General features: G+C 39.3%; 1 protein-coding gene across 1 annotated transcript; it reads right to left on the reverse strand.

Moving 5' to 3' along the window:
• On the reverse strand, positions 1-24125 carry RNF212B (ring finger protein 212B). Its single transcript, XM_044231157.1, has 14 exons — positions 24026-24125; positions 22288-22340; positions 21819-21893; positions 11373-11488; positions 10617-10677; positions 9823-9851; positions 8800-8846; positions 8537-8579; positions 8323-8383; positions 7468-7516; positions 2294-2333; positions 1899-2011; positions 1590-1651; positions 1-81 (listed from the first exon to the last, which is right to left on the reverse strand). Exons 1-14 carry the CDS (start codon positions 24123-24125, stop codon positions 16-18), a joined length of 915 nt encoding a protein of 304 aa, XP_044087092.1. The 3' UTR covers positions 1-15.
• Positions 24126-24538: the final 413 nt, after the last annotated feature.

Below are 24538 nucleotides of genomic sequence, written 5' to 3' on the forward strand. Positions count from 1 at the left end.
GACCTTGAAGACGATCTATCTGGAAGTAGTCCATGCTTCTCTTGACCTGGCTAATCCCAAATGTCTCTGTTCGTAGAGAGTCTGCAGCAGAGGGAAGGAAGGCAGATATGGGCATTTATAACAAAAAGGCTAATTAAGGCCCTCTCACCATTACATGAAGTTTATCAAGACAGCAGGTCACCACTGCTACTGCCCCTGTTTTCTCCATTGTGTGATGAACTAACTTTTCCAAACTAAGATTTGATACACCTAGTGTGACAAAGGCTTTGTTGCTAATTATGAAAATCTTAGAACATTTATTGTCTTATGGTAATAAGGCAGAATATTTAAAAAAAAAACAACTATCTTGGAAGATATGGAGAGGAAACTGGAGACTATGCCAAGAGAGGATTAGCAGTGAGGCAGGATTCTCATGCCTCTGGGGAGGTGACACTTCCTTAAATAACTTTTAAAAAAAACTTCATTATTGAAGTTTTCAAAAAATACAAAAGTAAAGTAGTATAAAGAGCTGATAAGTACCCATCACCCAACTTCAACAAATAACTCCTAGCCAGTTTTTCTTTCATTTCTCCTCTCTCTCTCTCTCCTATGTTCACTAGATTATACTAAAATAAACCCCAGAGAATCATTTAACTTCCTCTCCTTAAATATTTTAGAATGTTATCTCCAAAAGGTAGACTATTTTTAAAAATATAATAGCCATTATGCCTACAAAAGAAAACTATTAACAATTCCTTAATATCAAATATCCAAGAGGTGTTCAGTTTTCAACTTTCTCATAAATGTTTTTGTTTTTTTACAGTTTGTTTCAATCAGGATCCAATTAGGGGCCATATATTTGTAGATTCTTTTTTCATCTGTAGGTTAACCTCTCCATTTGTGAGGATCTCAGGGATGCTATTTCCCCAGTGTTGCCTCCTAATTTTTTGCCAATGAAAATAAAGGGCATTCGGAATACGAGAGCAAAATATTTACCTATCTTAAGATGTTCTTGGGTCACCAGGAGCTTGGCATTAAAAAAAGGCCTAAATATCCTCAAAACCTGGGCCATAAAAGATAACTTAAAAGGCAAGACTAGACTTTTCATGTAGAGCTCCCTACAAACCTCTCTTCTCGTTCCCTACCCTTTTTCTCTTATTGCCTATATCGTATCAGAGTCCCGTAAATTTATAAAGCATTACTCTAACCATGTCTAGAGAAGTGCACATAGCTTTTCCTTATTCAAGCAGTACCTCTACCCAAAAGATCTATTCCATTGAAATATTTTTTTGTGGAACTTTTGGGAATGTTAGTTGTGTCTACACACTTAGTTCGCACTGGCTGAGACCTCTCAGTTTAAAGCCATTCACTACCATGTGACCTAATTTTTAAACTCCAAACTAGGAAGCTAATCTTGTAGTAGGATAGAATTTTTGAAATTTAGACCATCCTGATAGATTGTGAACATATGATTACCATATTTGAAACCCATGTCATTCTCCACCAGTTATATTCTACCACCATAACAGGTGGTACAAAAGGCATTTCATGTGTAGGCCTAACCATGTGAGTTTTTCATATGCAGGATAGTTAGATTAGCCTGGGCTCACCTGCTGAACTGGTAGCTGGAAACCAGGAAGACTCTCTAGTGGGGTTCTGCTTTCCCTCTGACCTGAAGGATAGAATTGGAATGGTGAAAGATAATTCCCTTGGGCAGTACTTTGGCAGTTTTACTTATGGGTTAGGGTAAATAGGTAGGTCTTAATCTGTAGAACACTAGTCAGAAAAACACTTAGCTAAGCAGTTTAAGTAGGTTATTAAGTCCATTCTCTTCTTAACTTCTTTTCACCTTGAAAATCTTTATTTAGTATATATGTCAATGGTTAGCTCCATTCCTTTGGGAATGTTATTTAACATACCTGAATTGTTGGGGGTGAGGCCTGAATTCAGGCCTCTTGTGTGGCCTGAATTCCCACCATTTAATGATGGTCTACAAGAAAAAATCCCCTGTCCTGAAGAAGCAGGTGAAGGCCTAAGGAGGGGAAAAAGAAGCATCAGCAGAGAAAAGGAAGGTAAAGGTACAAAGTACATGTAAAGGGAGAGCCTATATATTTAGACAAGACAGGAAATAAATACCCTGCTTGTGACTGAAACTAATTTGGACATATATAAGACAGTACTATTAAATGCTCTCTTGTTTACAAGGTAGATTTTTAAACTTCAGTGGTATAAGCCAGTAGAAAAGTAACCCCAGGACTGCTGGCAGAATGTCAGTGTGAAGAGATTCCCAGTGAAAGGAAGCATAATCTCTTACCTATAAGAAAAGCTGTGAGTAGAAGCTGGTGAAGGGGTTTCTGGAAAACATAAAAGTGAAGCTATGAGATAACCCATGATGAACTAGAGAAGAGATTTGTTCAGGTATGCTTGGGATCAGGGCAAAGAAACTGGACACCAAAGATTTTCAGTATATATGTTAGGCTTAGTGACTAATATTAAGTGAAAAATCTCACAAATCACCTAGCAGTGTCTCCTAAAGGTACTTTCCTCTCTCTAAAAAAGATTTTATATATGTTGTGTGTGTGTGTGTGTGTGTATGTTTGTGTGTGTGTGTGTGTGTATATATATATACACACATATATAAATTTATTTTTTTTATTTTTTTTTAGAGAGCACAAACGGGGAGGAGCAGACCCAGAGGGCCTGCTGAGGAGGGAGCTCCATGTGGGCCCAATGCCAGGATCCCAGATCATGATCTGAGCTGAAGGCAGACGGCATAGCCGACTGAGCCACCCAGCCCCCCCCATCTCTTTCATTAATCTGTGGACCAGGATTCATTACTGCCTTGATGTGCTCTAATAGATCTGTTTGGTTTCCCCTCTAAGATGGTAATTACCAGAAAGAATGGCTAAAGACAAAGGGTCATTAAACTCATTAGGAGTGAAGGCAAAAATGCATAAAGACCTCCAAAGTTCTCTCCATAAAAGGAATGAGAAAACTGGCAAAAATTGTCAGAATCAACTTTCTCAGAACTGTGTAAATTAACAAAGTGCTTGAAGCAGTCTGGGGAACGTTTATTCCACAATAATAGCCAAATGAGTTTAAGAACAATGAACTTTGTGGCATTTTAACTTCCCCTATTCCCATTTCTCCTCCAGCTCCGTGGTAGCCTTGAAAACCAACATTCTGGCATCATCGTGGGGATGGAATGGGGTTGGAACTCTTTCAAAGCCTCATTCCCAGAAAATAATCATTTGACCTGTCCAGTGACAACTGGAAGACTCCACTTGGAAGGCTGACTTTATTTGATCCGACCTGGAGCGCAAACTCATCGGGACTTGGAGCTTAGAGTTCATCACCTGTGAAAAGCCTTTTCCCCAGGAGTGTTTGTTGTAAACAATTAGAAGCACTTGTCTGGGCTGCTTGAGAATGTGAATATCAATTGGGGCAAATAATAGGCTAACCTGAAAGCAGAAGAGATGGGGAATGAATTGTTGGTGGGGACTCTGAAAACAATACATTCTTGGAGTCTAGAACATATGCATATGCAGGACTAGATGCATGCTCAGAAAAATACCTGAAAAAGCCCCAATCTCTTATCTTGAGGTCATACAAGCAGGTTGAAGGCTAAGGTCAGTTGCCTGGCTAAGTGCTGAAAGAGAATCCCAACACATATACAGAAACCCTCAGCAAAGACTGAGAGACTTACTGGTTCCAAGTGTTTAAGGGAATCTCTGTCCAATCCTTAGCTGACCACTAAACTAACTGAATAGAGAGACTTTGGTGGTGGCTCCACATGACAATACAGATTATATAGAATTATTTTTAAAAAGTCACTAAACAATAAACAGCAAGAATAACAAAAAAAAAACCCATGGGGAGGGGGAAGAATCTGATTCCAAGAATTGCCATGTTATTTTAATGTCCAATTTCCAACAAAAAATGAGGTATATAAAGAAACAAGTATGACCCATATAAAGAAATAAAGCAATCCATGGAAACTGTCCTTGAGGAAGCCCAGACATTGGACTAAGCCCAGCCTAGACTTTGTCTAGACAAAGACTTTTTTTTTTTTAAAGATTTTATTTATTTTATTTGACAAATAGAGATCACAAGCAGGCAGAGAGGCAGGCAGAGAGAGAGAGAGTAGGAAGCAGGCTCCCTGCTGAGCAGAGAGCCCGATGCGGGACTCGATCCCAGGACCCTGAGATCATGACCTGAGCTGAAGGCAGCGGCTTAACCCACTGAGCCACCCAGGCACCCTAGACAAAGACTTTAAGTCAGGTATTTTATTTAAAAGATTTTATTTATTTCTTAGAGAGAGAGAGAGCAAGAGAGGACATGAACAGGGAAGAGAGGGAGAAGCAGCCTTCCTCATAGGGAGTCCCACATGATATGCTCAATCCCAGGACTCTGAGATCATGACCTGAGCTCAAGGATGACACTTAACCAGCTGAGCCCTAAATTAGATACTTTTTTAAAAGGATTTTATTTATTTGACAGAGATTACAAGTAGACAGAGATGCAGGCAGAGAGAGAGGAAGGGAAGCAGGCTCCCTGCTGAGCAGAGAGCCCGATGTGGGGCTCCATCCCAGGATCCTGGGATCATGACCTGAGCTGAAGGCAGAGGCTTTAACCCACTGAGCCACCCAGGCGCCCCTCTTTTCTTTTCTTTAAAGATTTTTAATTTTCAAGTAATCTTATACCCAAGGTAGGGCTTGAACTCACAACCCCAAGATTAAGAGTTGCATACTTTTCCAACTGAGCCAGCCAGGTACCCTTAAATCAGATATTTTAAATATGCTCAAATATCTTTGGAAACCATGTCTAAAGCACTAAAGTATGAGTATGGTATCTCAGCAAATAGAGAATATTAATGAAGAAAAAATATATTTAAAAGAACCAAATATAAATTTTGGGATTGAAAAGTATAATAAAAATGAGAACTTCACTAGAGCAACTCATCAGCACAAACAGAAGAAAAAAAAATCAGCATTTTGAAGTCCACTGAGATTATCCAATGTGAGGAAGAGAAAGAAAATATAATGAAGGAAAATGAAAAGAGTTTCAGAGACCTTGGTGAAACACCATCAAGTTTATCAACACATGCATTATGGGATTTCTAGAAAAAAAAGAGAGGAACAAGAGCAGAAAGAATATTTCAAGAAATAATGGCTGACAACTTCCCAAATTAGATGAAAAAAAAAAAATCTACACTTCTATACTTCCAAGAAGCTCAACTGCTAAAGAAGTCTGTTAGATTTAGTTGGTATATAATGTTCAAATCTTCTATTCCATTGCTTATCTTCTGTCTAGTTGCTCTATTTGTTACTGAAAGTGGGGTACTAAAGTCTAGTAGTTTTCCTGTGGTTCTCTCTGATTCTGTTAGTCTTGCAACTTTGCTACCTAAGACATTGTTGTTTTATAGACACACACACACACTTTATTATTATTATTATTTTAAAAGATTTTATTTATTTGACAGGCAGAGATTACAAGTAGGCAGAGAGGCAGGCAGAGAGAGGAGGGGGAAGCAGGCTCCACACTGAGGAGAGAGCCCGATGCGGGGCTCGGTCCCAGGACCATGACCTGAGCTGAAGGCAGAGGCTTTAACCCATTGAGCCACCCAGGCACCCCATACACACACACATTTTAAAGGATTTTATTTATTTTAGAGAGAGAGAGGGAATGAGAACAAATTGGGGAAGGGGCAGAGGGAGAAGTAGACTCCTTGCTGAGCAGGGAGCCCAACACAGGACTCCATCCCAGGACCCCAGGATCGTGACCTGAGCCAAGGGCAGATGCTTAACTGACTGAGCCATCCAGGAGCCCGAGGCCATACATTTTAAAGTATCTAAATTATAAAAAGTATTTTGTCCTACCACAATGGAATGAAATTAAAAATCAGTACCAGGAGGAAATCTGTGAAAATTAAAAATATGTTGATATTAAACAAATAACCAAAGGTCCAAAGGAGGGGAAAAAAAAAAGAAATTAGAAAAGATTTTGAGATGAATGAAAACAAAGCCAGAAAATACTAAACCTTATAGGGCACAATGAGAGCAGTGCTTAGAGTGAAATTTATAAATGAAAATGTCTACATTAAAAATGACCTCCAATCAATAATCCAACCTTTTGTCTTAAGAAACTAAAAGAGGGGCACCTGGGTGGCTCAGTGGTTTAAGCCTCTGCCTTTGGGTCAGGTCATGATCTCAGGGTCCTGGGATCGAGCCCCACATCAGGTTCTCTGCTCAGCGGGGAGCCTGCTTCCCCCACTCTCTCTGCTTGCTGCTCTGCCTACTTCTGATTTCTCGCTCTGTCAAATAAATAAATAAAATCTTAAAAAAAAAAAAAAACCTAAAAGAGAACTAAACCCAAAACAAGGAGAAGGAAAGAAATAAAGCTTAGAGCAGAAACAAATGGGACAGAGAACAGAAAAACAGAAAATCAACAAAACCAAAAGTGATTTCTTTGAAATGTTCAACTAGATTGGCTAGTCTTCAGCCAGGCTCTCCAAATAAAAGTAAAAAAGTAGTAGAAGGCTTCAAATAACTAAAATCAGGAACGAAAGAGAGACTATTACTACTAACCTGAAAAATTCTCTAGAACTTCTACATTTTTCAAAGCGTGAATATGAAAGAATTGGAGGGAAACTATTTGGTGTTTTTCAAAAATCGTTATCCAGAAAGAAATAGACAAATTTCACAATTGCCTCTTGTGAAAGAAAGGGAAATCCTCTCTCATTAAATATTCTCTATGGACTGGCTAATACCCTTGAAAGTAGTAATAATAAAAGTAGTTCTAAGAGGAAAGAGACAAGAAATTAAGTGGGTATTCTTCACTGGAATATTTTTAAGTTTAATACACAGTAAAGAAGCCTGATACCCTTCAGGTTAACATAATCCATGGCTAGTTAGCCTTCCTTTTAGACCTACTTAAGTTCTACTGCCATCTTGTGGCAATTTAAAAAAATCCAAATCTATTTACTCAAGTTAACCCTCCGTCTTTGACCAGAGGTTTTCTTTTCTTTTCTTTTCTTTTTTTTTTTTTTTTTTTAAGATTTTATTTATTTGACAGAGAGGGAAAGAGAGATAACAAATAGGCAGAGAACCAGGCAGAGGGGGAGGGGGAAGCAGGCTCCCTGCCGAGCAGAGAGCCCAATGCGGGGCTCGATCCCAGGACCCTGAGATCACGATCCGAGCTGAAGGCAGAGGCTTAACCCACTGAGCTACCCAGGTGCCCCGAACAGAGGTTTTCAATGACTTGCTATTGCTCAAAAAAAGTTTTTCCTTATTAGTTTGAGAACAGGAATATAACTATTTGAAAAGTAATAATATATCTCTAGATACCTTGAATCAGTGTCTGGAAAAAAGCAAATGGCATTATCTTATGCATGGAAAATGCATAATGGCATAATTATATAGAAAACCAGAAATCTGCTGGTATCTGCACAAAATATGTTGGTTTCTGAACCTTTTTTCCCCTTCTCACCGGTATGAGAGTCCCTGGGAGTGCTTCTTCCCTGCAGGCCTCTGGCTCCCTGATGGACAAAAAATAAACAATTAATAAATATATCCTAATTCTCTGGCTTCTGTATTCTTTGCTATTTCTCTATATCTCTACATTGAAGCATATGTTGTTCTGGCAGAATAGGTATGCTAGCCCAAGAAGGATACACTATTACTTTCAAAATGAATTATTACTGTTAATTCAGCCATTGAACATTTACACTACTTTCATCCCATTCATTCTCTGTGTTAGCTTCCTTTTTTTTTTTTTTAAAAGATTTTATTTATTTATTTGACAGAGAGAGATCACAGTAACAGAGAGGCAGGCAGAGAGAGAGAGAGGGAAGCAGGCTCCCTGCTGAGCAGAGAGCCCAATGCGGGACTCGATCCCAGGACCCTGAGATCATGACCTGAGCCAAAGGCAGCGGCTTAATTCACTGAGCCACCCAGGCGCCCTTAGCTTCCTTTTTTAAAAAGACATTTATTTTAGAGAGAGTAAGCTGGGGGAGGTGCAGAGGGAAGGAATCTTTTAAGCAGACTGCCTACTGAGTGTGGAATCCCACATGCGGCTCCATCCCAGGACCCATGAGGTCATGAGCTCAAGATTTCATGACTGGAGCCAAAACCAGCCCCCAAAACTGAGCCACTCTGGCACCCTTCTCTGTGTTAGCTTCTAACATTTTTTCTTTTTAGCACTGCCAAACAAAAACAGAGCCCAGGCATAGCATTGGATAATTTATACCAAAACCAATATAAGCTTAATACTCTTGCCTGACATCTTTGCTTTCATTTAGCACTGGAAATCTCAATCTGGGAAGAGAAGGTAAATATTACTTACTTGTCCCAAGCTACTAAAGTCAGATATTCTGTAAGGAATAGATTCCACAGAGGGGGACCGACTGTATAAGATGAGACAAAAAGAAAACAAACTGGGTTGAAACTTGACATAGACCTAGTCTCCTCAGTCCCTACCTCTGCCATATCTAGGTATTTCTTTTATCTTCCAACTTTTGCCAGAAGTTTTCATGTGGCTGGGTAGGCTTCCTACTCACCTGACCACCTGGCTGCTATGCTGAGAAATGGGTCGTGGAGTGACTGGAAGAAAATCAAGTGAGGAATGAAGAGCTGCCATCCATGTCATGCCCTGCCTTGCCTAACCAACCCAGCACAAATGGGTATCTTGTTGTATGTTCTTCTCATCATACACAAGATTAGGAAAACTGCATTATAGTCTCTGAGAGAAAACTATCTTCTATATGGGAAAAGGAGATTTATTAATCTCACACAGATATTTGGGCAAACAAATGTTCTCTACCTGACTGTGATGGAGAAGTAATGCCCACTGGTCGAGGTGTGGCCAACCTGCAAAAGAAAAAGAGAGGAAGCTCTAAGCAGAAGTTAAGTACCACCTGAGAGGATCAGTCAGTCAATCAGATCACTGTTTTAAACAATAGCTTACTCTCTGAGTGAGTGTGAACTGCTTACTATCATGTATTATAGGTATCACCCCAAAATATGGAGGCAAAGTTTCCATATGAGATTCCTTGGCTCTCTAAATCCCTAAGTGAAACCTCCTCTACTGCCCACAATAGGAGACATTTTGAAGTCTTCCTTTCTTCCTTCCCTTGGTGCCTTACCAAGTACTCTCAGTTTTATATGTATCTATCCGTCTGTTTATCCACTCCTAAATCCATCATTCCCTCACTCCCATTCTCTCATCCATCTCTCCAACAAGCATTTACTTAGTGTTTATACATCCCAGATCCTGAGATTATAAAGACAACTAGAATACAGTCCCTATCTTTGAAAGGTTCACAGACTAGTGGGAGAGACAAAAACAAATAAAAGCAATGCTAAGCGTTATGGTGGGTATATCAGAAATACAGAAGCATGAAAGAACACTGGACTGTAACTTCTGTGAGTGCAGGAGCCATGTCTCTCAACCCATCAATACAGGGCTGAGGTAAAAAACATTTAATAGTTGGTAGGGTACAGACTAACGGGTGATGTACACCCAGCACCTGGCATGGTACCTGATAAACAACAGGGACTTAATATTTGTCGAATTAATGAATAACAGAATATCAAACCCCTCCTAATGAAGTCTTGACAGAGGAAATGACATGTGAGTTGAATTTTGAAGGATGAGTAGGATTTCATGAGGGAGCATTACATTCAAGATTTCATGTCAGCACTTCTCAGTGAGTTAACTGGGGAAGTGAAGATACATTTACCAACCATCTCCTCCACCTTCGATCCCACACAGGTATTGCAGCCAAGAGTCAAGAAAGAACAGCAATTTTCAATCAGGGCTAGTATGGGGCCTGATAGAACTGACCTGCTTCCTTGGTACCAATTTGGAGATTCCTGTAGGTGAAAAAAAAATGGGAGTGAAGGAAGCTGCAGCTAGGATTAGGGTTATAATCAATGAATGTTACTTGCTAGATAACTAAGCTGCAATGTCCTCTAGCTGTGGTTACTAAGATTTACAGTAGGAAAAAAAAATAGCAGCCATGTTTCCCTAGGAAATTATTAGCTTTGACAGAATAAAATTTTAGTTCCTTTTCATAAAAACACACTGGGAATCCCAAAGACTGATTTGTGTGGGAAAAGATGGAGAGTCTATGGGGGAGAGAAAGGAAAATGACAGGATAAAATATGCTAGAATAGTTATAGCAGCAGTAAGATCAAGAGGAAAATCATACAAATACAAAGAACATTCTTAGGTAAAGAAAGAAACGTCTGGGAAATAGAGTTGTATTGGAGGAAGAGGAAGAGTCCTGAGGTGCCTTGGGATTCTTGAAGAGAAACTTTTAAGTTACAACAGATGTCTCTTCAATAAAAGAGTTTCCCAAATGGTATGTCATGACTTAATGATGTTTGAGAATGGGTTACCAGTGTGCTACATATTGATCCTTCCAGTCCTCCTAGGTCTTCTGTGGCCTCGACCATTTACTACCGTGCACTTGTTGTATAAATATGATCAGTTATTTATGCCATGATGTGGAAAAGGTTAGGCAGCATTGTTCTAGACAGTATTTAGTCAGCTAGATGAGAAAAGTAGGAGAGAAAATAATAGTAAGGAATTCATTAGTAAGGAAATAATAGTAAGGAATTAAGGAATCCATTCACCTTTAGAATGGCAAGACATTTCTTCAGCTCTCCATTTTCCTTCTTTAAGACTGACAGCTCTCTGGGCAAAAGACAGAAATAATCATCTCCAGTAGGTTAGTGGGATACATACCCTGATGTTTATTATTATTGACATCTAGTTAATGCTTACAGAGAGATGCTTGCCACTATACAAGGTATTTCTGTCAGAGATCTAGGGATTCAGGAGACAGAGGCAGAGGCAGAGTCTGATGACCGGGAGAATCAGGAGGACAAAATCAGTAGTCACTGGGTATGATTTCAGAGGAGTTTCCATATAGTTCCACACATACCCATTGTCTCCTGCTGTCTGAAAACGTCCTTCAAGGATTCCATCTTTTGGCTTAAGATTTCCAAAATATGCCTTCCTGAGGCAACATTTTAAATCCTTCAAGGATTCCATCTTTTGGCTTAAGATTTCCAAAATATGCCTTCCTGAGGCAACATTTTAAATGCTATCTCTCATCTTTATCACTGAAAAGCTAAGCTTTATTTCTCCAAAGAAGCAGTTTTTGTTGGGGAAGTACAAGAGGAAAGCTATAAAGTGAGGAGGGCCCCTACAGGGAAGAAAGAGAAAAACAAAATGGGGATTAAGGGGACCAAAAATTCTGTACTTGATTTGCCCAAGACAAACATAAACACATGTGGCAATGTTCAGGCTTTGCAACCATAAGGAAATAAGCACTACAGCTCCTCTGAAAGAAAAAAAGCTCTCTGGTGATTTAATTTGTCACTTACTTTTCCTGCCTGGTCACCATCTGCTGTGCCTCCTGCATGGCTGCTTCTAACTTTGTAATTCTATGCTTATAGAAGGCGATGAGGAGATCTGTTTGTTTCTTCTGGAAACTCCACACCTAACAGGGAAAAACAGATCTTTTTTTCTTTAAGATTTTATTTATTTATTTGACAGAGAGAGAGATCACAAGTAGGCAGAGAGGCAGGCAGAGAAAGATGGGGAAGCAGGCTCCCTGCCGAACAGAGAGCCCAATGCAGGACCCTGAGACCATGACCTGAGCCGAAGGCAGAGGCTTTAACCCACTGAGCCACCCAGGTACCCCAAAAAATACATTTGGGTGTATTTATTCAGGGCTCAGTCCCAGGACTCTGGGATGATGACCTCCGCTGAAGGCAGACACTTAACAACTGAGCCCCCTGGGAGCCCCAACTTCTTAATATCTTATTGAGAATATTCTGACATGGTAGAATGGCCCTTTAAAAACATAATCTTTCATCTTGAGCAAGAAGAGTGATATCAAAAAACTTTTTCAAGCTTAGAACTTGTTCTAACCTGTCTACTATCCGTCTGGACTCAACTTCCACATTCCTAACTATTACAGAGCACTGGTAACCAATTTACTTTCCCTGAGATACTCATACAGGTGTACTTACAGGCTGTTTATGCTGCTACAGTAGAGGGCAAAAAAGCACAGAAGGAGATTACCTACTCCTGAATTTTATTTCTGGGCATGGGCAAATAATTTTATCTTTTGCTTTGTTTTACCATTTTATATACTGATGTGCCTTTCAGGGGATTACTGAATCAGAGCAAAAGTTAATATTTAGAAAGTGTTTTAGCTTTGTCAGGTTCTACTTTTGAATACACAGCAGTATTTATGTCTCATCTGCTTCCTCCCTACTCAGACTATAAACCTTTTGTCTAAGGTCCTTCTTTAGATCTTGGTACTTTTGTCAAAAATTTTCTGTTCACACCTAATTTGCAAGTTGCTTTTGCCACCTTACTACAGAATTGTTCTTGAAAGTTTATATAGCCTCAAGGCACCTGGGTGGCTAAGTCATTAAGCCTCTGCCTTCAACTCAGGTCATGATCCCTGGGTCTGGAATTGAGCCCTACAAGAGACTCCCTGCTCAGCAGGGAGTCTGCTTCTCCTCCTCCCACTCCCCTTGTTTGTGTTCCCTCTCTCATTGTGTCTCTGTCAAATAAATAAATAAAATCTTAAAAAAAAAAAAAAGACCTTGCTTAAAAAAAAGAGAAAGTTTACATAGCCTCTAGCCTTTTGTCTCTCCAATCAAAAGCAAACTCAACTAATTCTGTTTACATAAGATTTCATTATAGTTTTCTTTAGTATTTTAAAAAAGTGGTTATTTTCATAAAAATAAAACATGATCATTTATTTTTTTTTAAAAGATTTTATTTATTTATCAGAGAGAGAGAGGGGGAGAGAGCGAGCACAGGCAGACAGAATGGCAGACAGAGGCAGAGGGAGAAGCAGGCTCCCTGCCGAGCAAAGAGCCCGATGTGGGACTCGATCCCAGGACGCTAGGATCGTCATGACCTGAGCCGAAGGCAGCTGCTTAACCAACTGAGCCACCCAGGCGTCCCAAAACATGATCATTTAACAAAAAATCTGAACAGTACAGCTGCAGAAAACCCCACTCAGAATCCCAGGATTCTGAGTGGCAATTAAAGTGGCAAGGGGTTGGGGAGCAGTACATGTTACAGATTGATGTGATGTTTAGCCAAGGGACAGTATCCCAAACATCAGTGAAATATGCCTGATCCTAACTTAATTTACTTCAAAGGTATTGGTAAACTCATTATCTACTTTGACTCTCAAAACTTACTGGTCTTTTTTTTTTTTTTTGTCTTATCTATCTTTTATGAAACTGACACAGTATCTAAAGGTTTTAGTATTTTAAATTATATCTCAAGGTAATCATATAGTTGAGAAAAGGAAGTTTCTCTTTATAGAAGTATTCCACCTAAAAAAATGAGATAGGGGGCACCTGGGTGGCTCAGTCATTAAGCGTCTGCCTTTGGCTCAGGTCATGGTCCCAGGGTCATGGGATCAAGCCCCACATCGGGCTCTCTGCTTGGTGGGCTCTCTGCTTCGCCCTCTCCCATTCCCCTTGCTTGTGTTCCCTCTCTTGCTGTCTCTGTCAAATTAATAAACAAAATCTTTTTAAAAAATAAGAAAGGAATGACAGAATTAAATATGAGCATTTTGCAGCTCCTAATGAATCAACGGATCTATGTAAAGTTCATCATTTGCTACCCTCACACAAAATAAGAGATGGAAGACTATTATGTACCTCTTGGCAGAGCACAACACTGCTATAAAGTAGGCTTGCCTCCCACCCACCCCCAACCAAATAATCTGATTAAGGAAATACAGAGCACAGACAAGCATTATTAAATGACTCCACAAGGGTACAATGAACAAAACCCACTCAGGGAACAACTCTATAGGACAAAAGACCATTTTCTTCAATAACAATAAAAAAAGAGGGACAAAAAAAAGTGGCTTAGTGGGTTAAGCATCTGACTCCTGATTTCAACTCAGGTCATGATCTCAAGGTCCTCAGATGGAGCCCTAAGTCTGGCTCCATGCTTAGTGGGGAGTCTGCTGTCTACTTGAAATTCTCCCTCTCCCTCTGCCCCTCTCCCAGTGCACATACACTCTTTTTCTCTCTATAAAATACAAAAATAAATTTTTAAAAAAATAATAAAAAAAGAAATGAGTGGAAATTTATAGTTCAATAGAAACTAAAGAGACATTAACAACCAACTGAACTATATGGACCTTACAAAACCCAATTCAAACAGTAATTATAATTTTAAATAATTATGAAACAGCTACAGAACTGTGAACACTGACTGATTACTGGATAAGATTAGGGGATTGTTATTTTAGTACAACATGGTTATATTTAAGAAAAGAGTCCCCATCTTTTAGAGACACATTCTGAAATACTACCAGATTAAAATCATAACATAGGGGTGCCTGGGTGGCTCAGTGGGTTAAAGCCTCTGCCTTCAGCTCAGGTCAGGATCCCAGGGTTCTGGGATCGAGCCCCACATCTGGTTCTCTGCTCAGTGAGGAGCCTGCTTTCCACCCCACCCCCCACCTCCCTCTCTGCCTACTTGTGATCTCTGTCAAATAAATAAATAAAATCTTAAAAAAAAATAAAATCATAACATATCTGGTTATGGCTTCAAAATGGTCTGGATGGGGTGTATGGAAGTACAGATAAAGGAAGATTGGCCATGAGCTGATAATTGGTGAAGTGGGGTGGCAGATACATTAAACTGGAAATATCAAGAAGGATAGTATGAGTTCTTGTCCTTTAGTAGTTCATCACCATAGTACAAGGCATTCAGACATGTGAACCAATAAATAAAACACAAAGTGATATGCAGAACAGAATAAATATGTGTAAAGTATAAAATGAATAAGAGTTAACTATTTGGGGGTTGCCTGGGTGGCAAAGTTGGTTAAGCGTCCAGCCCTTGATTTCAGCTCAGGTCATGATCTCAGGATGCTAGGATTTTCTGCATCAGGCTCCACACTCAGCAGGGTGTCTGCTTGAAAATTCTCTCCCTCTATCCCTCATCCCACTTACTACCCCAAATAAATAAATAAATAAATCTTTTTTTTTTTTTAAGATTTTATTTATTTATTTGACAGAGAGAGATGACAAGCAGGCAGAGAGGCAGGCAGAGAGAGAGGAGGAAGCAGACTCCCTGCTGAGCAGAGAGCCCGATGCGGGGCTCGATCCCAGGACCCTGAGATCATGACCTGAGCCGAAGGCAGCGGTTTAACCCACTGAGCCACCCAGGTGCCCCAATAAATAAATCTTTAAATTTAAAAAAAAAAAGGGTTAACTAATTGGTCTTCAGAATGTGGAAATCAGGCATTCCGGGCACACATAAAAGAACTGCAAAGAACTAAATCTACCTTACAGATTGGGTAATAAACAGCCTACATAAGAAATTACTTTGGTATAAAAGATGTGAGGTGGTCACTGTGGATGTGATTGGAGAGGTTAGGAGAAACCAGACCTTTAAGAGAACTAGGTGTCACTCTGAAAAATCTGAAACACAAGTGATGAAAAGCCATGAAAGGGTCTTGAAAAGGCAGTTGCATGTTCAGACTTATAATTGAAATAGATTATTGTGGGACCCAGAGAGAACAGATTTGAGCAAAAAAGATCCCTAAAAATGCTTCCTTATCAAAAACAATTAAAGGACTGTTATAAGATATCAGAGGTACCCACTCTCAATAGGAAATCCATAGCAGCCCACCAAGTGGGAAGTGAAGTTTTGAGTTGCATAATTTGTGATCAAAGCAATACTATCTCTCACACTGCAACCTCCTGCTCAGTGAAGTGATTAAAAAAAACTAAAGTAGGGGTGCCTGGGTGGCTCAGTGTGTTAATCCTCTGCCTTAGACTCAGGTCACAATCTCAGGGTCTTGGGATTGAGCCCTGCATTAGGCTCTCTGCTCAGCAGGGAGCTTGCTTCCCCCTCTCTCTCTGCCTGCCTCTCTGCCTACCTGTGATCTCTCTCTCTGCCAACTAAATAAACAAAATCTCAAAAAAAAAAAAAGAAAAAAACCTCAAGTGTACTGATTCAGAAGTCCTAAATATTGACAAATTACCTTCTATTTTTCAGCAGGCAGTAGTACTTTTCAGAGGCATCACTGATTATCTCAGTTGTTCAATTTTTAAATTCAAGTAAGGGATGAATAATGGTCTGGTCTACTGATGAGATCAGGCCTTGACCTGATTTTACTCAACTGGTATATGTGGTAGTTACTTACGTATATGTTAGCAGAATATATGACCTCAAAGTCAGCAAACTACTGACCGGGTCAGCTGCCTGTTTTTGTAAATCCAAGTTTACTGGAACACCATGCCCATTTGTTTACATACTATCTATTGCTGCTCTGTACTACAACAGAGTTGAGTAGTTGCAACAAGATTGTATGGCCTTCAAAGCCTGAAATATTTACTGGTCTTTTAAGAAAAAGTTTATCGGGGTGCCAGTTGGTTGGGCGTTCGACTCTTGGTTTTAGCTCAGGTCAAGATCTCATGGGTTGTGAGACTAAGCCCCAGGGGCTCCCTACTCAGTGGGGAGTCTGAGGATTCTCTCCCTCTGCCCCTCCCCCCACTAGTGCAGGCTCGCATGCACTCTCTAAAATAAATACATTAATCTTTTTAAAAAAGGAGAAAGTTTATGAATCCCAACACTAAATTTAGGAAAGTCTTTATATATCCATTTCTGTCTTTTTCTCTGAATTTTTCTTTTTTTGTGAATTTATATCTTTCCTTCTTTTTCTATCAATCTTTCCTATTTCCTACACTATTTGATGTCCTACTTTGTCTTTTCTTCCTATTTATATTTATTTAATGGACATTTGGGTTATTAAAACAGATGGGCCCAAAGAATGGGACAAAATGTGTGCAAATCAGGGTGCCTGAGTGACTCAGTTAGTTAAGTGGCTATGTTTGGCTCAGGTCATGAACTCAGGGTCCTGGGATGGAGACCCTTATTGGGCTTCCTGCTCAGTGGGGGAATCTGCTTCTCTCCTGCCCCTCCCCCAACTTATACGTGCATGCTCTCTCTCTCAAATAAATAAATAAAATCTTAAAAAAATAAAAGAAAATGTATGCAAATCCTATATCTGGCAAGAGACTTGTACCTAGAATACATAAAGAACTCTTATAACTAATAATATAAAGATAATCCAATTTAAAAATGGGCAAAGGATCTGACAGACATTACTTTGAAGAAGATATATAAATGGCTGGTAAGAATATGAAAAGATGCTCAACATCATTTGTCATTAGAGAAATTAAAATCAAAACCACAATGAGACACTACTTTGCACCATTAGGATGGTTACAATAAAAAAGATAAAAACAAGAGTTGGTGAGGAAATGGAGAAATCAAAACCCTCATACATTGTAGGTAAAAATGTAAAATATTGCAGGCATTTGAGAAAACAGTCTGGCATTTTCTCAAAAATTTAAACATAGAGATACCACTTAACCCAGTAGTTCAATTCCTACATAAGGATCCAAAAGAAATGAAAATATATGCCACACAAAAGCATGTACACAAATGTTAACAGCAGAACTGTTCAGAATAGCCAAAAAGCAGAAATAACCCAAATATCTCTCAATTGGTGAATGGATATGTGAAAAGTATACCCACCTATACAAGGCAATATTATTTGGTCATAAAAAGGAGTGAAGTACTAACGAGGTCTTAATACATGCTACAACATGGATGAACCTTAGAAATATTATGCTTGTGGGGCGCCTGGGTAGCTCAGTGGGTTAAAGCCTCTGCCTTTGGCTCAGGTCATGATCCCAGGATCCTGGGATCAAGCCCGGCATCCGGCTCTCTGTTCAGCAGGGAGCCTGCTTCCCTTTCTCTCTCTGCCTGCCTCTCTGCCTACTTGTGATCTCTGTCAAATAAATAAATAAAGTCGGGGCGCCTAGGTGGCTCAATGGGTTAAAGCCTCTGCCTTCGGCTTAGGTCATGATCTCAGGGTCCTGGGATCGAGCCCCGCATCGAGCCCCGCATCGGGCTCTCTGCTCAGCAGGGAGCCTGCTTCCTCCTCTCTCTCTGCCTGCCTCTCTGCCTACTTGTGATCTCTGTCAAATAAATTAATAAAATCTTTAAAAAAAATTCTAAAAAATAAATAAAGTCTTTAAAAAAAAACTATCTATATCATAATGAGTTCCATATTTATATCTTATCCTTAACCTATGTCCTGAGCTTCAGAATAGTAAATCTATCTGCCTTCGTGATTTCTCCTCCTGGAGTTCTAACAATCATCTATGCCCTAATATGCCCAAAATGGTATTTTTCTTCAAATGGTCTTCTCAGCCTTGGTGAAGAATATAATCATCCCATATATTTGTCTTATTTTGCTCAAGACAAAAACCCAGATGTCTTCTTTGATTCCTCTCTTTTTCTCATTTCCCACATCCCAATCTACAATGGTTCTATCAGTTCTTCCTAGAAAACATCTAAGATTTGATTACCCCTCCCCATTTCTATTGCTACTATTTTAGCTCAAGAAGTCTTACTGAGATCTCTCCCACAGCCTCTTACGTGGTCTCCCTGCTTCTACTCTTTTTTTTTTTTTTTTCAAGTAGGCAGAGAGGCAGGCAGAGAGAGAGGAGGAAGCAGGCTCCCCGCTGAACAGAGAGCCCGAAGCGGGGCCCGATCCCAGGACCCCGGGATCATGACCCAGGCTGAAGGCAGAGGCTTTAACCCACTGAGCCACCCAGGCGCCCCTCCCTGCTTCTACTCTTAACTTCTCTATGGTCTAGTCTCCACTCAGCAGCCAGATTCTCTTTTAAAAGTATATATCAGATGAGCACCTGGGTGGCTCAGTGGTTGGGCCTCTGCCTTTGGCTTGGGTCATGATCCCGGAGTCCTGGGATCGAGTCCTATATCGGGTTCCCTGCTTGCCGGGAGTCCTACTTTTCCCTCTCCCACTCCTCCTGCTTGTATTCCCTCTCTCGCTGTGTCTCTCTCTGTCAAATAAATAAATAAAATCTTTTTAAAAAAGTATATATCAGGTAATGCCATTTCTGTGCTTAAAACCCTTCAATGGTGTCCACTGCCACTTAGAAGAAAATCTAAATTCCTTACCATGGCCTACAAGTCCCTACATATTGGCTCAAGCCTCTCTGACCTTACTTTGAATCATTTCCACCTCCCTTCCAGGCTTAATGTGCACTCATTCATTTTACAAACATTTCTTTTTTTTTTTTTTTTTAGATTTTATTTATTTTATTTGACAGAGATTACAAGTAGGCAGAGAGAGAGGCAGAGAGAGAGAGAGGAGGAAGCAGGCTCCCCGCTGAGCAGAGAGCCTGATGCGGGGCTCTATCCCAGGACCCTGGGATCATGACCTAAGCCAAAGGCAGAGGCTTTAACCCACTGAGCCACCCAGGTGCCCCTAACAAACATTTCTTATTCACTTCATTTGTGTTAGGTACCTCATTTGCCATTGGGCAATACAAAGTTTTTATCTGTCTTTCAAAACTTTTGGTTAAGTGAGAGAGACATAAGAACAAATAAATTAAAACACCTTTGCAGAGGTAAGAGTAAGGTGTTATATTACAAAGGGCAGTGCAAAAATCTGCCTATAGGAATCAGGGAAAGCTTTACCAAAGAAGGAACAATTACTGGCATGCACTTGAAGGATGGCTAGTAATGGATAATGGCTAGTAATGGATAATCTATGACCTAGGATTAGAAGAAAGCTCACAGGTTTATAGGAGGCTCTCCAATCCCCAAATATATTTAGTTTTATCTAGAGATGAGTAAAGATTTCTTTTTTTTTAAATTTTATTTATTTATTTGACAGGCAGAGATTACAAGTAGGCAGAGAGTCAGGCAGAGAGAGAGAGAAGGAAGCAGGCTCCCCGCCAAGCAGAGAGCCCGATGTGGGGCTCGATCCCAGGACCCTGGGATCTTGGCCTGAGCCAAAGGCAGAGGCTTTAACCCACTGAGCCACCCAGGCGCCCTGAGTAAAGATTTCTAAACAGAAAGTTTTAACTATTGGCCATAGAGTAGTACAGCAGAAAAATACCCTTGACAGGTTGTTTCAAGAGATCTGGGATGATTAAAACACAAGTGGATATATAGATCAATATACCATTCATTAATTTAACAATTTTTTAGTGTCTACTACATATTAAGAGCTATTCAAAGGGCTTGGTATACAACAACAACAAAAACCTACCAAATCTCTGAATTTATGGAGCCTACATTCCAGTGTTGGATTCAGACAATAAATAAGTATGCAACGTTAGAGATAAGAGCTATGATGAAAAATAAAGCATGGTAAGCAGCAGACAGTGCTGGGGCTACCATTTGATATATGAGAGTCAGTAAAGGTCTGACTAAGAAAGAAAAATTTGAGCCGAGGCCTGAATGAGGCAATCTAGATATTATTTGGATCCGTTTTTCAACTTCACAGACTAGGAAAACACATTTTCAGGCATTGCTGACTTTACCAAACTGGTCCTTCACTAAAGTGATGATTAACTGACCCTTTCCATTTATTTTATCTTGATTACTTGACCGTGTGTAATTGGTCCCTTGATTAGGTAGGTTAGAATTCAGACTACATATAATTTCTCTACTGATCATTAGCTAGTCCTGAGTTTAGTTATTAACCAAAAGTCTGCTCTTTCTCATGTGACCTTGTTTACATTTCTCCTTGAGTCTCAGCTAGATTTTATCTCCCCACAATGTTAAATAGTATCTCAAATATGATGGCTCACCCAAGCAACTAAAAGCTGAATGCAGTGAAAGCTTTAATTACTCTTCTTCTATTTCCAGAATTAGGATTGAGGGGTGAGACACCAGCGAAAATTAAATCTACTATCTGCAGCCAGAGCATGACAAAGGATAATCTTCATGTTAAGGAAAGGATTGCTCTCATATGAATGAGAAGTAAGAGTACAAAAGAAAAAAACAGTGATTAAATTTTCCAAGAAATACACCAAGATAGAAATCCCATTAGGCTATAAAATATTCTCAGTAGAGAACTGGAGAGTGGAAGGGGAAAACCAAAGTTTTTACAATTTGGGAACTCTCAAATGGTTATTCTGTCTTCTCTCCACTTCCTACCATATTCTTATTGCTCTTGACCAAGTCAATGGTATACAAATATAATGATGTATCAGGAAAGAAAAATATTTTCTGAAATTCAAGCAACCAATTATAAACACGAAAAAAATTAAATATATATGTATTACTAAAAAAGATCACTAAAAATGAGAATAGGAATTAAGAAATCTCATCCGAACATAGGTCTTTAAGCAAAAATTTGAGAGCTAGCCCATTAAATCCACTGACTACAGGGTCAGTCTTGTATATCCAAAGCAATTTTTAGTCTGCACGGAAAGATGATAAAGCTCCTAGAACCTTTTTTATTCTTTTTCAAGGGGGGGAAGGGGAGGGGGTAAGGAAAGGAAGAGAGAGCATCTTAAACAGGCTCCACGTCCAATGTGGAACCAGATGTGAGGCTTGATCTTACAATCCTGAGATCATGACCTGAGCCATTCATTATCAAGAAAAGGTCAGATACTTAATCAACTGAGCCACCCAGGTATCCTGAGAGCCTTCTTTATTCTAAGAAATTACTTAATAGAATGAGGAAGTATAAGGCAAGATATCAGCTACATAGTGGTTTTTACAGTCTATCACAGGTTTGGGGTCATTAAAAAAGTTAACTGTTGAGATTTGTATCCTTAGGGAAGAAAGTAAATGAACAGTCAATCCTCTCCATTGTGTACAAATACAAAAATATTGTGTACAAATAAATCAAAGAGACTCTGATTTAAAAAATAAGATGCAATTAGAATTTCCCTAGCGAATTTGATTTTCTTCACTTTTGTTTCTCATACCTGAGAGATGTGACTAAAATACTGCAAAGCTGTCTCCACAGGGCTTTTGAAATATATCTTCTCCTGAGGTTTCAGCTATGAAGAGAGAGAAAGACAAACACTGAGCATATCCACAATGGAATGAAATAAGATACTGACAAATATGACAAAGGATGTACCACCCTTTCTAAAGCATTGTGTTATTTCACTATGCTAAGTAAGAAGAAGCTTATCACTGTCGTAGGAGATGTTGATTTTTATGTTCTAATCCTCCTTAACTCATACTTCTATATTAGCAGCCACAGATAATTCTTCTGTTGTTTACACCCTCCTTTTTTCACAATTGCTATCTATGAGTTTTGTTGCTTTTTTTTCTTTTTTTAAAATTTCACTGCTTAGTCACTCATTTACTGTACTTCTTGCATACTTCTTACTTCTTACAGACCAGGAATGGGATAAGATGGTTTGTGGCAGGGGGAGAAAAACTTACATTATCAGAAAGAGCCAGATGCTTGCAAGCACTTCCACAAACAGCACATTTTTCTAGGGGGGAAAGGGAAAAAAATGTTTGGTTCTTATGGGCAAGAGGTAGGATCTTCCTAAAATACATAGTTAACAGTCAAGTAGGCAAGCAAGAAACAGTTTCTTACTGGACTTAGAATATTTTTAAAAGGACATATATAAAAGGACATCATCTTGAGCTCTCTGTTCTTAACATCAGTATTTACAAACTTGTATGCTGATGACAAGTATGGCTTTCACACTGTAGCTCTACCCATCTCCTCTTTTTTTAAAAAAGGTTTATTATCTATTTTTGAGAGAGAAAGTATGCATCAGTAAGGGGAGGGGCACAGGAAGAGAGAGGGAGACAGAATTTCCAGCAGACTTCCCACTGACCTGGGAGCCCAACATGGGGCTTGATCCCAAGACCCTGAGATTATAACCTTAGCCAAAGTCCGACACTTAACTGAGCCACCCAGGCATCCCTACCCAACTCCTCTTTAAGAATTTCCAGTTTTCTCCTGCAGATGAGGGGGCAGTTCTAACCACCCAGCAAGAGTACTAGAGTACACTTATGAGAGTACTAGGAAGAACACAACAGTACCAATGGTTTCATCTGTATGTTTCTCTTTTTTCCCCCATCTACCCGATAGCAGACACACTGTAGACACTACAAGAAACTTCCCAATTATTCCTGCCTTATTCTGACTTTGCTAATATTCCTAGAACTTGCTTTAGAGCTCTTCTGCTCTCATTCTCTAATTAACCCAATCTGAAACATGTAAAAATTAAAATTCCTAATCTTTCTCTTAAGTTAAAATTCTAGTAGTGGTGCTGGTTTATTGATTAAGATAAATGCCACATCAAGAGAAAACATCACATGACATATGCTTCACCAAGACAAACCTCTCCAAGGTTAGCTGCTGTTACCATGGTAAACAGTTTTATTACTTTAGCAGATAAGTTAAAAGGGTCGAGATCCATATAAAGAAAAACACCTTCTCCAGAGGCTAGTAACCTCACTCTTCTTTCATTGAGGACTAAAGGTTTTTCCCAGTCTTCCCTCCATATCATTGCCAGAGTGAGCTAGTAAATACAAAACACACAACAAAGAAACTTCCCCAGCTCTCTATCACCTGCAGGATAAAGTTCAGGCTCTTCAATTTTGTACATAGACCTTTCCAACATCTGGCCATTGCCCACCTCTCTAGCCTCATCTCAACCATTTCTTACTTTAGTCTCTATGCTCTACCAATCCCAATGATGTGTAGCCCCCTGCACTGTGAGTTTAATGTGGTATGCCTTTATACATATTGTTCTCTTAAACTAGAATGATCTTCCCTGCCTTATCCACTTGGCAACTCCAGTTTATTATTCAAAACTCTACTGAAGCAACAGTTCTTCTATGAAACCTTTCCCTGATCAAAGCACCCTATCCTAAGTCCCTCTTCTGAGCTATTTCTTGTATATACCCTGTAGCTTTCCCTGTCACAGGCCTCAAAACACTGACAAGTATCTTCTGGTGTTCAAGTATTAGATATTCCATTTGCTAAATAATTCTTTATTAATGGGTGCCTCAAATTTCCATAATCATCGTTCCTACTGTATCCACACTAACTTTGGCCCAATATGTGATTTTTATCCCCAGTCACATAGAGAAATGGCTAATCATTATTTTTAGATTAAAAACATTTTTGCCTCAAGCTGAAAACAGTTAAGTCACTCACCCAGGGTCACACACTTTTTACAGAAAATATGGCCACAGCTGGTGACAAAGAAATTGTCCCCATCTTTTCGGAAACATTGGTTGCAGTGAAACCAATCCATTCTGAAACAGAAAAAGAGAAAGAGGAAAAATAACCGGGAGCATAATATAATTACAGGTGTTCCAAAATCTATGCAACAATGTTTACTTAGCTTCTGTTATCTTTTGGGGATGTAGGCACTATTATTGTGGGAATTCCAGTAGGTCATAAGGAAGTACATATACCTTCGAAGTGGAAAAAATCAGAATGCAAACCATGTTAAACCATTTTTTAAAAAAGGAAAAATACATATATATTTAGAAAAGTAATGGAACACCGAGATTTTTTTTTTTTTTTGGAATGGTAAGATGAGTGTTTGTGTGTGTGTGTGTGTGTGTGTGACCTTTAGATTTTTGTTTTGTTTTGTTTTCCAAGTTTTCTGGATTAATTCATGTACTAATTTGTAATCGGAAAAAAAAAATCTTAAAAAAAAAA

Source organism: Neovison vison, chromosome 13 (assembly GCF_020171115.1).
Source record: "Neovison vison isolate M4711 chromosome 13, ASM_NN_V1, whole genome shotgun sequence".
Classification (NCBI taxonomy): domain Eukaryota; kingdom Metazoa; phylum Chordata; class Mammalia; order Carnivora; family Mustelidae; genus Neogale; species Neogale vison.